Source organism: Camelina sativa, chromosome 8, assembly GCF_000633955.1.
Source record: "Camelina sativa cultivar DH55 chromosome 8, Cs, whole genome shotgun sequence".
Classification (NCBI taxonomy): Eukaryota; Viridiplantae; Streptophyta; class Magnoliopsida; order Brassicales; family Brassicaceae; genus Camelina; species Camelina sativa.
Window position 1 is genome coordinate 7073119 of NC_025692.1, and position 13268 is coordinate 7086386.

At 38.3% G+C, this 13268-nt stretch overlaps 2 protein-coding genes and 1 pseudogene across 2 annotated transcripts; all 3 read left to right on the forward strand.

The window, feature by feature from the left end:
- LOC104709286 (geranylgeranyl pyrophosphate synthase 11, chloroplastic-like) lies at positions 1823 to 4045 on the forward strand. Its single transcript, XM_010425926.1, has 3 exons — positions 1823 to 1830; positions 3181 to 3379; positions 3446 to 4045. The coding sequence occupies exons 1-3, from the start codon at positions 1823 to 1825 to the stop codon at positions 4043 to 4045; spliced, it is 807 nt and encodes a 268-aa protein (XP_010424228.1).
- Positions 5292 to 6598, forward strand: LOC104706566 (terpenoid synthase 25-like). Its single transcript, XM_010422763.2, has 3 exons — positions 5292 to 5601; positions 5675 to 5948; positions 6028 to 6598. Exons 1-3 carry the CDS (start codon positions 5338 to 5340, stop codon positions 6174 to 6176), a joined length of 687 nt encoding a protein of 228 aa, XP_010421065.1. The 5' UTR covers positions 5292 to 5337; the 3' UTR covers positions 6177 to 6598.
- LOC104706569 overlaps positions 12632 to 13268 on the forward strand; it is a 6657-nt pseudogene continuing 6020 nt past the window's right edge.

A 13268-nucleotide genomic window follows, 5' to 3' on the forward strand; every position in this document is an offset into this window, starting at 1 on the left:
GCAACCCAGTCCTTCGGACCACAGCTAAATTCCTGAGCAACACCATTTATGCTAGGGCTGAGACTAGCACATTGCAGCTACATGAGTTGTGGATGTTCTTTCACAGTCTTCGTCGGTTCCTGCATCCTCCGACTTCTCCAGTCCACCATCAAACTCATGACGTTAATTTTGGATTCTTACTTTCTAAGGAGTTTGAGCGGGTCCGAAAAGACATGGCTAAAGCAAAGAATAAGAGGATACTCATCGGTATTTTAGTGACCCCCATCATCGACTATTGCGGAATTGTTTCATCCACTTCGATCCAGAAGACGAAGCTCCTTGATCTTAAGTTCCTGTTCACTAGTGAGATTCTTGTGCGTCAGAATTTTGTTTACCGATTTCAGGACAAAGCTGGTAAATTTCGGTACATGCGGATTCCTATGCTCTCCTGCACTTCACTTCGCAAAACGGAGAACATTGCCTTTGAGCCTCCTGAGTTAGCACTGTGTGATCTTGACGAAGTCGTCTGGATGGAGGAGAGTGGCTATGCTTCCCGCAGGCCCCCATGCAGTACACAGCCGGCAGCTGCTGCCAAGTCCTCACACCGTGCTCACTCCTTCCCACCATTACCTCCTTTTGCTGTCAGTCAGTTTGTTGCTACCCCACCTATTCAAGAACCTCACTCTGAGTTTGAACGGTGGGTCTACGACACTCAGAGGAAGAACAACATGCTGCTCACTCGACTGGCTACTTGGCTTCAAGGACTCGCTCCTTCCTGTTTTGCACCACCACCGTCGGATTTCACTGCTACTTGTGACGATGAGGATGAAGCTACTGAGCCTCTCTGTTCTGACCGTTCCACGACCTCTTCGCCCTCTCATTAGACTGCTGTTTCATCACGGGTTCTCCTTTCTCTTTATCTAGGATTTTATTTTTCCTTTCTTTTTGTCGGCGGTTCCCTTTCTTGGCTTTATTTTCACACCGGGACTGTGTGAAGTAAGTCCGGGGTGGGGTGTCTCCAAGTTGCTAACTATGTTTTCTTTGTTTGTTTTTCCTTTTGGTTTTGTTTCATTTGAGTCGTTTTTATCGAGTCTTCATATATATATAAAAAAACTTGGAAATTATGAGCTTTTCTAGGAATTTCTGCTTTGATCTAACACTCTTATGATTACTTTTGTACTTCTGATTTTGGAATGAAGCTTGGAATGAACAGGAGCAGGTTCAACACGCCCCAAAAGACACTCGCCAAGGAGGACAATAAGTTGAACCAAAAGTTGTCTCTAGCTTTGACAATACTTAACCGGATTTAATTGCTTACCTTGGGGCTTGGTATACATCAGACAAGACTCCTCCCTTAAGCCTCACGAGACATGCATCTCTTCGCAAAGTATGCTTCCCCTCTCTCTTCCCTTCAGTACTCAGTAAAAAAAAAAAAAAAAAAAANAAAAAAAAAAAAAAAAAAAAAAAAGACGAAGAAAGGAATAAAAGGATATAGGTAATAAAAGAAGTGAGCCAAGGGGTGTGCGTAAGCCCGTGCATCTTTCGGAACTCATGGAAACTTGTCCCAAAAGAAAAAGAGCAAAGGATTGATAAAATAAAATAAAATGATACCCTAGAAAATTAGGGAAAAATCAATCATTTGGAAGTGAGAAAAGAGAGAGGAAAGGGAGCATATGAGGAGGTCTTGGGCGATAAACGGTTGAAGGAGTCAAAAAGTTCAATGATCGATACTCCCATGGTAAGACCGCACCTTTTTATTAATCTGATGTAGAGAGACAACGATGGGGAGACTAAGGGTTCTCTAAGGTTGTGGAGTTCAGAGTAGGGAGTGTTGATCCTAATCATGGCAGAGTACATAAAGTAGTTCTTAATTTGATGTGATGAAGAGTGCAAAGAAGAAGTTTCTAAGAATATGTGAGTTTCCACTTTCAAACATTTTTTTTGTTCCCGAGTTTTTTGTCTATTCTTGCTTGAGGACAAGCAAAGATTCAAGTCCGGGGGAATTGATGTGTCTGTATTTTATAGGATTTTAACCATAGTTTTTACATTTGTTTTTAGTCTTTTATTGAGTCAATGTGTGCCTTTTAAGTCTTTTTAGTCTTTTGTGAATCTCCACAGGTTCTAGGTCACTTTGGAAGGAAACTGAGTGTTTTGGGAATGAAAACAAGCATCTAGAGCTAAAGTTGGTTGAAGACCGTTCAGACTAGCATGCAGATAGAGCAAACGCAGAAAATCATCTGAGATCGGCTGATCCGCATTAGGGATTGACCGATCCCGTACCCGAAGCAACTTTTCCTTTTATGTTTTAAACCGACTTTTAGGGTTTTATTTTATTATTTAAGCACGAGGCTCGACCTCTAAGAAGACAACTTTTAATCTATGCAGCTTTTGAGTACTTGTAAGCTTGGGAGAAGATCTCTAATCCTTTGTATCTCTTTGGAGAAGATTTCTGAACCCTTTTACTTCTATTTGAAATTCAATTATGATTTCTTCATCCTTGTTTTGCCGTTCTTTTATTTCTATGTCTAAGTAGTTTTACTATTGGGTTTCTGGTTTCAAAAGGGGGTTTATGATTCTCTGAACTTAGGTTTGCTAGATTTAGGATAGATCTATTTGTTCTTCATCTATTGTTGTTCTTATTGCTTAAGCTAGACTGATCACCTAGATTAAGATCTTAGGTTCAATTCATCGTGGCACTGAAAGTGTTGTTGAGTTACTTGAAAGAAACATAGGTGAGCAAGGTGGACCCTAGCCAACGGAAGTTGAAGTTGGGGCACCTTGTGAACGAATAAAACTTGGACTTTAATGCTTGCTTGTTTAGCTAGATTCAAACGGAAGTTTAGGGTCTAGTTATTTCTTTGCATAGTTAGCTAACGCTGCGGAAGTAGGTTAGCTTTATAATTGAGATTTGAGTTCGGGAACAGTTTTTAATGCTTTCCCAATCTATCATCTAAATTTACGGTTGTATCCCCTAACTGATTCCCTACGCCCAATATCCTTCTTTGATTGCAAAAACTCTTATTTATTTTCCTCTTTTTAATCGGTTATTTAGAATACAATCTTTCTTTTGCCTTAGCTATATTCGGTCTAAACAATTTCATAGTGCATTGTTTGGTCTCTGTAGATCTGACCCTAAAGTGTTACAACGACACCACTGGATCGTGGTTGAGTGCACAATAGGTTTAATTGACCTCTGATCAGATACTCTTTGCTAGCGGGTGGAAAACGTGTCAGGCCTCTACTTTGCATTGCAGCCTGCGAGCTCGTGGGTGGCGACGAGGCTACTGCCATGTCAACTGCTTGCGCGGTCGAGATGATCCACACGAGCTCTCTCGTTCATGATGACCTTCCTTGCATGGACAATGCTGACCTCCGTCGAGGCAAGCCCACCAACCACAAGGTATATTATTAAATCGTTATAGTTGAATCATCCATTGACGTTAACGTATGGATGATTTAAAACAAGGTATTTGGAGAAGACATGGCGGTTTTGGCGGGTGATGCACTATTTGCTTTAGCGTTTGAGCACATGACGGCTTTGTCAAGTGCGTTGGTTGTTTCCCCTAAGAGGAAGGTCCGTGCGGTTATTGAGTTGGCAAAGGCCATAGGGACAAAAGGGCTAGTAGGTGGTCAAGTGATCGATTTATGTAGCGAAGGGTTGAATCGAGACGATGCTGGATTGGAGCGTCTAGAGTTCATCCACCTCCACAAAACGGCTGCTTTGTTGGTGGCAGCGGCGGTTGTAGGAGCCATATTGGGAGGTGGAACAGAGGACGAGATCAAAAAGCTAAGAAAGTATGCGAGATGTATTAGGCTGTTGTTTCAGGTGGTTGATGATATACTTTACGTAACGAAATCTACTGATAAATTGGGTAAGAGCGCCGGAAATGACGTTGTTGCTGGCAAACTTACATATCCGAGGTTGATTAGTTTGGAGAGATCGAGGGAACTTGCGGAGAAATTAAGCAAAGAAGCAGAGGAACAGCTTCTAGGGTTTGATCCAAATAAGGCGGTTCCTCTGGTGGCCCTTGCTAGTTACATTGCTGGAAGACACAATCGATCATAATTATGCATTTGAATTTCCTAACAAGTCCGTCTAGTTGAATTTCTCTCCTCGTGTTGTTTCTTATGAACCAATTATGGTGTGATCATTTGTATGTTCTTTAAAACAAATATGATTATGGGAAGCCCATGGACAATTGAACAATTGGTTTAACTCAAAAGTCAAAACCCAAAAGTTTGTAAGCAGTGCCTTTTTTTTTTTTAATGAATGACATAGTCTTCTTCAACGTACGTGTGTATATGACATAGCCAGCTTCGAGGTATTGTAACAAATGACAATATATGATATATCAAGACTCAAGATTACTATTAATTAATCAAATTTCTTTGTTATGGGACGTTAGATAGTTTTGTAAATTAATCATTAGTTCCATGGGTATTCACAAAGAAGAAGCAGAAAGAGATGTGGCAACACTGTATTACAATAAAGAAGAAGAATTGATTCAGATGGCTTGCAATACCTATAAGATAGTCATTGAAGAATTCTTGATCAATGTGCCACACCCAGTTTTTGTGCGATGCCTCAACATTTTACGGTCGATAGATGTCTTCTGCAAGGATATATAGTCCTGACGAATACACCAATACGCATGAATAGCTCAAAGATCTCACCACTCTTTTATTATACAAAAAATTGATAGCTCAAACAATTTCTCATTGATGGTATGACATTTTCATTAATGATATCTCAAATAAATATTATACGATATGGGTAGCTCAAATCAACAAGTTTTTAAATAAAAAATGAGGAAAGAGAAGTAACTAGAAATAGACCAATTCTTAATAATGGTATCATTTGGCGTGAGAATTATCTTAGCTATATATATCCATGTTGTTTTGCTCATTTTAAATCCTTCAACGCATTTTTAATTTCAGCCTGGCAGGACCGGTCCGGATAACGTAACTAAAAGCTCATAAATTGTGATTTGTTCGGATTCAAACATATGTATATGCATATATAGCATGCTGTCCTTAACGATTTGTTATATAAAGTTATCTTCTCTCTTTTAATATATACATCATCTACCACATGTTTGTTTATTTAAAGCTTTGATATATTTCAAGTATACTTCTAATATTATTATTTTCATTTTATTTTAAGATGACATTATAAATCACGATGTCCACCAAACCCTGAATTATATTTTATCTTTGATCCAATCGGAGCACGTTTCAGCCTCTCCCCAATATTCCGGTTCTATTTAAAACATAGTAGAGATAAGACAGCAAAGTAATGTATACATCCTAGCTACCAAAAAAAAGCAGTGTCTATCTTTTAGTAACAGGTGACTAAAAATGGAAGCATCAAGCATGACTTTTGGCCCTAAAGCTCTTCCTAGTGTTCACAACGTCGTCCCTCTCTGTCTTAAGACTAGCCTCTCTCTCTTTCCTCGCCATTTGCTCAAAAACCAAACTCTTTCCTCCAATAAACCCACAAAACACGGCCTGTTCTGTGTTAAAGCTGAGAATAGTGGCGATCTAGAAAATACTCGTCCATTGACGTCCTTTTCTCCATCTTTTTGGGGAGATCACTTCCTCTATGTCCCCGTCGCTGACTCTGTAAGTACACTCCTTATCCCCATGGTAAGCCTTGTTGTAAAAAGATTTCTTTAACTAAGCTATATTAATGTAGGAATTTGAAGCACTTAAGCAAGAAATTGAATCCGTGATGAAGCCTAAAGTAAGAGACATGCTCATGTCTCCTCACAGCAGTGACACGGTGAGGATTCATCTCATCCATTTGCTTATCAGCCTCGGTACCGCTCATTATTTCGAGAGCGAAATCGAAGAGATTCTACGCAAGGCTTTTGGAAAGTTGGACGGTTTAATTTCGAAAGAAGACGATTTGGAAACAATCGCAATCATATTTGAAATTTTCAGACTATACGGACACAAAATGCCGTGCGGTAAATTAACAACGTTAACGTGTTTTATAAGCTTTCTTTATTAACATATATAGATAACATGACATATGGTCTGGTACAGACGTGTTTGATAGATTCAAAGGTACAGATGGAAAGTTTAAGGAAAGTCTAGTCAAGGATATTAGAGGTATGCTACAGCTGTACGAAGCAGCACATCTCGGGACACTATGTGAAGATATAATGGACGAAGCGTTGACTTTTACGCAGTAACACTTGGAGTCGTTGACAAACCAATTAGGAACAAGCTCCAATCTCTTAAAGCATGTAGAAAACGCATTGTATAGAGCTCGATATCATAGCATAGAGATATTAGTCGCTAGACAATATATCACTTTCTACGACAATGAAGAAGGCCATGACGAGACACTCCTCGAGTTTGCTAAGCTCAACTTCAACTTTTGTCGGCTTCATTTCATCAAAGAGCTAAAAGCTCTCACCAAGTATAGTCGCGCTAGCTAGTTCTCAATATTCACGTCAAATATCTCCAATATATCTTCTTATAGCTATTGCATTTTTGTTTTGTCTCTCAATTTTGGTTCGCAGATGGTGGAACGGCTTTGATTTTGTATCTAAGCTCCCTTACATCAGGAATAGAACTGTCGAGATCATTTCCTTTACAAAAATGTACCCAAAGTCTCACACAATCACTATTATGTTTTTCTAAAAAAAAAAAGAATTTGGTTTTGAATAACAGTGGATTTGTTATGATTTTTGCAAATTGTTGATTGAATAACAGTGGATTATGAGTGATTCTGAATGATTTTTAACAAATTTCATATTCAATAACAGTGGATTTGAGATGTGATTTTAAAATCACTAGTTGAATAACAGGGGATTTAAAAAAAAATCACAAATCCTCCCAAATTCTGTTTTGAATACACCCCCCTTAGTGATACTTGCTAAGGAAGTGGAATGTTGCCTGGCAAGTTGACGAGACGTAGTTTGCTCAATAAACCAATGGATCCAAGGATATGTCGGGAGAATTGGTTGCCAGAAAAATGAATGGCTTTGAAAGCTTTACAGATCTTAGCGAAATCCATATCTAATCCTTTGTACACCTAATCGATCGAATCATACACAGTGAAATTAGGATTCCTCATATAATCGAACTTTGGCTCTGGGATGTCAGAACTACTCCACACCAATGACATTGCAGTCCAATTGGCAAAATAGTCATGTGGCAATGATCCAACAAATAGGAAGCCCTAAGGCAGAGGGTTTATAGACCGGACCATAGAATGAATTTGATCAAAGCATAATAACTTTTAAGTATGGCAGAGATCCCAACCAAAATGGAAACATGTCCTCTCACCATCAAGTCATTAAGACTTTTTGCTTACTTCTGTTTCACTTAAACGAAGAAGATGCATTCCCCCGAAATCAATAGGCCCTTCGAAGATGTATTCATCAAGCGAAAACAATGAAGGAATCACGGTTTCATAACCATAGACAAAAAGAAATACAAAAATCCAAAAACAAGAAGCTCACAAAGTAAATGATAGAAAGAATAAGAGACAAACTTGTGATGCCGTGAGAGATGGGTCATGGGTTTATAACTAAATAGGTCATCATGACTCATGAGGTGCCGAAAGAGCCAAGCCACTCGTCAAGGTTTGTCTTCTTTCTTAGTAAGTCTCCTGTGAAAAATAACAATGTTTTCGATAAGCTTTTTTACCACAAAAATTTGGCTTCATTCTTGAAGATTTAATCTTGCATGTAAATGATTTATTTTTCCCAAATCTTCTTCAATAGGCGGATGAATTTTTGGATTTATCTTACTCTGTTTCTAAAAAGATTTGAGAAACTGTACGTATTTCTCAAAATGATCATTATTTGGTTCTTTATTCAAAAAAAAAAAAACAGAGTCTCTGTTTTATTCCTCCTATATCATATTACAGATGATGTAAATAAATGCATTGAATCAACTAAAATAAAGTTTTATTAGACTTAAGTTAGAGATAGACGGCTATGAGATATAGTTTTAAATTATGTTTTTCAAGACACTTTGTTAAAGATTTATAACAAAGATACATACATACACATGGATCATATTACACAAAATGGTGAGAACATTACAGCGTACCAAGTCAAGCGAACCAAGTCGTCTCTTTGTTTTCGTGATTTTATTTCTTAGAGCCAACCAAGGGTTGGATGAAACGTCATAAAGTTACTGAAAGATGTATTCCAACTATTCTTGAGGTATATATTGGATACTATTAGAGGATGTATTGAGCCATTGCATGGGAAATATCTGTAGAGCCTTTAATTTAATAGTGGATTAAAAGCAAGGGTTGCTATGATTTGCATGTGAGTCACTATAATATTTTACTCATGATACTTGGAAAAGCTTGTAAACTGATCGGAATAAGGCTTTTAATTTAAGATTTGAGAAACAAAAACTCTCCATCTGTTGTGTTCCTCCTAATTCACACATAATTCTAGATCACTAAATCAACTAATATGAATTTTTTTTAGACTCAAATTAGAGATAAATGGATGGCTATATTAAACATGATATTCAAGACACTTCATTAAAGATTATTAAAAAAGAAACGTAGGCAACCGACATGGATCACATTACATAAATTGGGGGATAACATTACAGCTTTAAACATTGACAATGTTTATAAGAAAACCACGAAATGGAAAATTACATAATAAACACCTGGCTAACTACAAACCGGAGTACAACAAAAAAAACTTGACGAAACTGCGAGAGAGAGATCGATGGGTTTAATAAGCTATGAACCATTCGTATTTGTATGAAGTGAAGATATGTCCGATCACTAGTCCACAAAACACACCAGGTCCAAATGCTATCGCAGCTGCTATCCATAAAAGAGTCGAATGGGATTTCTTGGAGACTACCATGAATCTCTTTGGTTTCTCACCAAAATAGATTAAATGGATTATGGCCACAGTCAAATCAGTTGAATATGCGGTTTTAGTTAATGGAACTCCAACAAGGAAGGTACTTCCGGAACGTGGAATTAGACATGTCACCCTATCTTTTTATCCTGTATGCTGATATTCTGAGTCACTTAATCAAATCTCAAGTCTCATCTGGACACCTGCAAGGAATCAAAATCGGTAATGGTGTTCCAACCATAACTCATTTACAATTTGCTGATGACAATCTTTTCTTTTGTCTTGCAAATAATCGAAACTGTCAAGCTTTAAAAGATGCTTTTGATGTATACGAGTATTATTCGGGTCAGAAGATCAATACCTCAAAATCTTTAATCACCTTTGTCTCTCGGGTATATGGACACCGTCAAAACGCAATGAAAGGAATATTGCAGATATCAAATCAAGGAGGAGGGGAAAAATATCTTGGACTTCCTGAACAGTTTGGTAGGAAGAAGAAAGAAATGTTTGATTACATTGTCGAACGTGTACGCCAACGAACTTCTAACTAGAGTGCTAAATTTCTTTCGCCAGCCGGTAAAGAAGTGATATTGAAATCAGTGGCTGCAGCTATGCCTATTTATGCAATGTCATGCTTTAAATTACCCCTTGGTCTAATTGCTGAACTAGAGACAATTTTAAGGAGGTTTTGGTGGAAGAAGAGCACAAATACGAATGGTATACCATGGTAGCTTGGAAACAACTCCAATATTCAAAGAAAGAAGATGGTCTAGGCTTCCGAGACTTAGCAAAGTTTAATGATTCCTTATTAGCTAAACAGATATCCAAACACCTTGTTTGCCAAGGTAATGAAAGCAAGATATTTCCCAGATGAGTCCATACTTGATGCCACACCAAAGAAATTGCAATCTTTTGGGTGGTCGTCAATACTTACAGGTCTCCAGTTACTTAAAAAAGGATCTAGATTTATAGTTGGAAATGGTTCCAGTATTCGTGTTAACGTGGATAATGTTATCGCTGAACACCCTCCTTGAAATAATCATGAGACCATCCAAGACGACACTTGAGTCTTACTCAACACGAACGAAGTCAAAGATAACCTCTTCAAGCCAAATTGCTATTTGGGATACATTCTTACCGCATCTAGAGAATATATCGAAGTTAAATCAGTACAATCAGAGTTTAGGTGAAGGAGTTATTCATTTTAAAAATCAGGTGAACTCATGGCTACGCGACTTAGACCTACGAGCATTCAAAGGAGGATTCCGACCAAGCCAGAAGTATTCAAGCTATGAACAAAACTGTTTTGAAATTTTGATCCATCCTAGAACTACTGAGAATTGGAAGCACGTTAAAATCAGTTCATACTTGAAAGATATGGATATTTCAACTCAGTGGATCTGTCCTAGTTCCAGTTTCACGTCTGAGCCAAAGATCGTGTTACAAAGACCAACTCAGCATCAATTTCGACACGAAATCAACAGGAGGATGTCAATGGATCTCTTATGTTTCCAACAAGCTCAAGAACACAAGATTTGGCCAAAAAACCACAGAGTTACGTCCCATTTTCCAAAGGAGGTGAATCTAGTTCTTAACTTGATGAGTTTTAGGTCCAGTTGGTTTAAGAAATTCCAAAATTATGTTTGGCAACCAGGAGTTTGTTTCAACTAATCCCAAGATGAAGAAATGATACAACCTATGTTGTTTCTCATCAGAAAGTTAGATCAAGGAGTCAAAGAGATAAAACATCAAAGAACTACTTAATGGGCTAATTCAAGAGCTTATGGCCAAAGGGAGAATGGGAAAATGATATTGGGGATGATGTTTATCAATTCCAGCCCAGTTTGAGCCTAATTCAAGTCCAAGAAAGCCTAAAATAATCATTTTATTTTGTGGTCAAAGAGAAGTGACGAAAATTGGAGTTCAACTCACCTTGGGAAGGACACCTTGGAAATGCAAACTTCAAGAGTTGAATATTCATTCAACTATCTATCTTTATTGTTCTTTTTAGTTTCAAGAATAATATTTGGCTTTGTTACCAAGTTTTCTTATCCTATATAAACTCATGTAAGAGCAAAGAACTAATCAATCCAATTTTTTTATAAAACCTTTTCTTTTCTTTGAGAGTGATTCTCTTCTGTTCTTTGTGAACAAATCCGATTGCTTGGTGTGATTCCAACAATCAAAACCGACTACTTGGTGTGATTCCAATAGTCAAAACCCCGATCTCCTTGGTGCGAGGCTGAGAGATCCGATCTTTTTGGTGCGAGGCTGAAAGATCAAACCGGTATATCAAGAGTCTTTCCGCAACTCTTGTGCGACCATTCATTCCACCATCCTTATTCTTGAGGCTTCATTGTCTTTACAGTCAAGGTGTATCTATTTACCAACTCGAAGGTGCCGATTCCTTGGGAGGATCATATCAAGTGGTATCAGTGCCTCAAGAATCATATCACTCCTTGTCATGTTTCCTCTATCAACAACACTACAAATGGTCTGATATCGGATTTAATCCAAAATAACGGACAAACCTCTGAATGGAACTTGCAAGCTATTGAAGAAACTATCATGTTGGATGACATAGAGGGCCTCACCAAACTCTACATCCCCATCTCACACCAAGAAAATAAATTAATTTGGCATTATAACAGATCAGGTGAGTATACTGTTCGCTCTGGATACTGGTGGGCCACTCATGACCCCTTGGCTAATGCTCCTGCTCCATTTGTACCACACGGTTCCATAGAACTAAAAAATAAGATTTGGAAGTTGAAGATCCTACATAAAATTAAACACTTTCTTTGGAATGTTCTATCCCGGTCGGTGGGAACAACAACAAGACTCGCTACTCGTGGTGTAGCTATTGAGAAAATTTGTCAACGATGTAAGGGATCAGACGAGACAATTAATCACACTCACTTCACCTGCCCTTCATCCCAATTAGTTTGGACTACAGTAAATATTCCTTTTCCCTCTGCCTTTCATATAATTGAAACGGAAACTAACATCTCACTTTTGTTAGAGGTGTACAATGATAATTTGTGTTCACAGGAACTGAACCTATTACCCTTCTCGCTTATATGGAGTATTTGGAAATCGCGTAACAACTTTGTTTTTAACAATGCTATTAAAGATCCTCAACAAATCTGCAACCAAGCCAAATGAGATGTTTGGGAATGGATCAACACCACAAGTGATAACACAAGAGTCCTCTCTACATCATCACAAACATTTCAACACAAATGGAAACGCCCTCAGTATCCTTCTGTAAAATGCAACTTTGATGCTAGTTTCTCTACTGTTTCACATAAATCTGTTGGAGGTTGGGTTATTCGAGATTCTTTTGGTCTTGAATCAGCATGAGTTGCACAGTCACCTTTGGAAGCGGAAGCGGAAGCTTTATTATTCGCAATGCAACAAACATTACACCAAGGTTTTGATAATGTATGCTTTGAGGGTGACTGTAAAGTTTTGATCGACGCTGTCAATAGTTGATCGACGCTATCAATAGTTCATTGATGGACATCTCCATCTATAGCCTACTCAGATATTCTAGACATTTCAGATGAGTTTCCTTTACATAATCACATCGTTCAACTAATGAAGTTGTACATTTATTGGCAAAATTCGGATGCATAAATAATGATTTCTATTCTGTTTGTATCAATCCACCTAGTTGGAACTTTTGTATGTTGACAGATTTTATAATTAATAAAACTAATTTTGCTGAAAAAAAAAAAATCAGAGTGTTTATTCAGTTGCTATAAAAAAACAAAAAAAAAAACGTTAGAGCTGAGATTTTTAAGTTTTTTGGTCAAAGAAACAAAACAAAAAAAAAGACAAAGAACTCAAATCCTCTGATCTTATCTGAAGTTACAACAATGGCGGAGACAGCGAACACAGATCTAGAAGGAATCGATGGAGTTCGTATGACATGGAACGTCTGGCCACGTTCCAAAGCCGAAGCAAGCAAATGCGTGATCCCACTCGCCGCTTCCATTTCTCCGATCCGGCGACATTCCGATATCCCTACCCTTCCTTACGCTCCTCTCCGTTGCCGAACCTGCTCCGCAGCGTTAAACGCATACGCGCAAGTCGATTTCACCGCTAAGCTCTGGATCTGTCCCTTTTGCTTCCAGCGTAATCAGTTCCCGCCTCATTACCATGTGATCTCTGAGACTAATCTTCCTGGTGAGCTTTATCCTCAGTATACTACTGTTGAATACACGCTTCCTCCTCCGCATGATCATAGGAATGGGGAGGTTCCGTCTCAGGCGGTGTTTGTGTTTGTTCTTGATACTTGTATGATTGAAGAGGAATTGGATTTTGCTAAATCTGCGGTTAAGCAGGCGATTGGATTGCTTCCTGAGAAGGCTTTGGTTGGGTTTGTGTCGTTTGGTACTCAGGCTCATGTACATGAGTTGGGATTCTCTG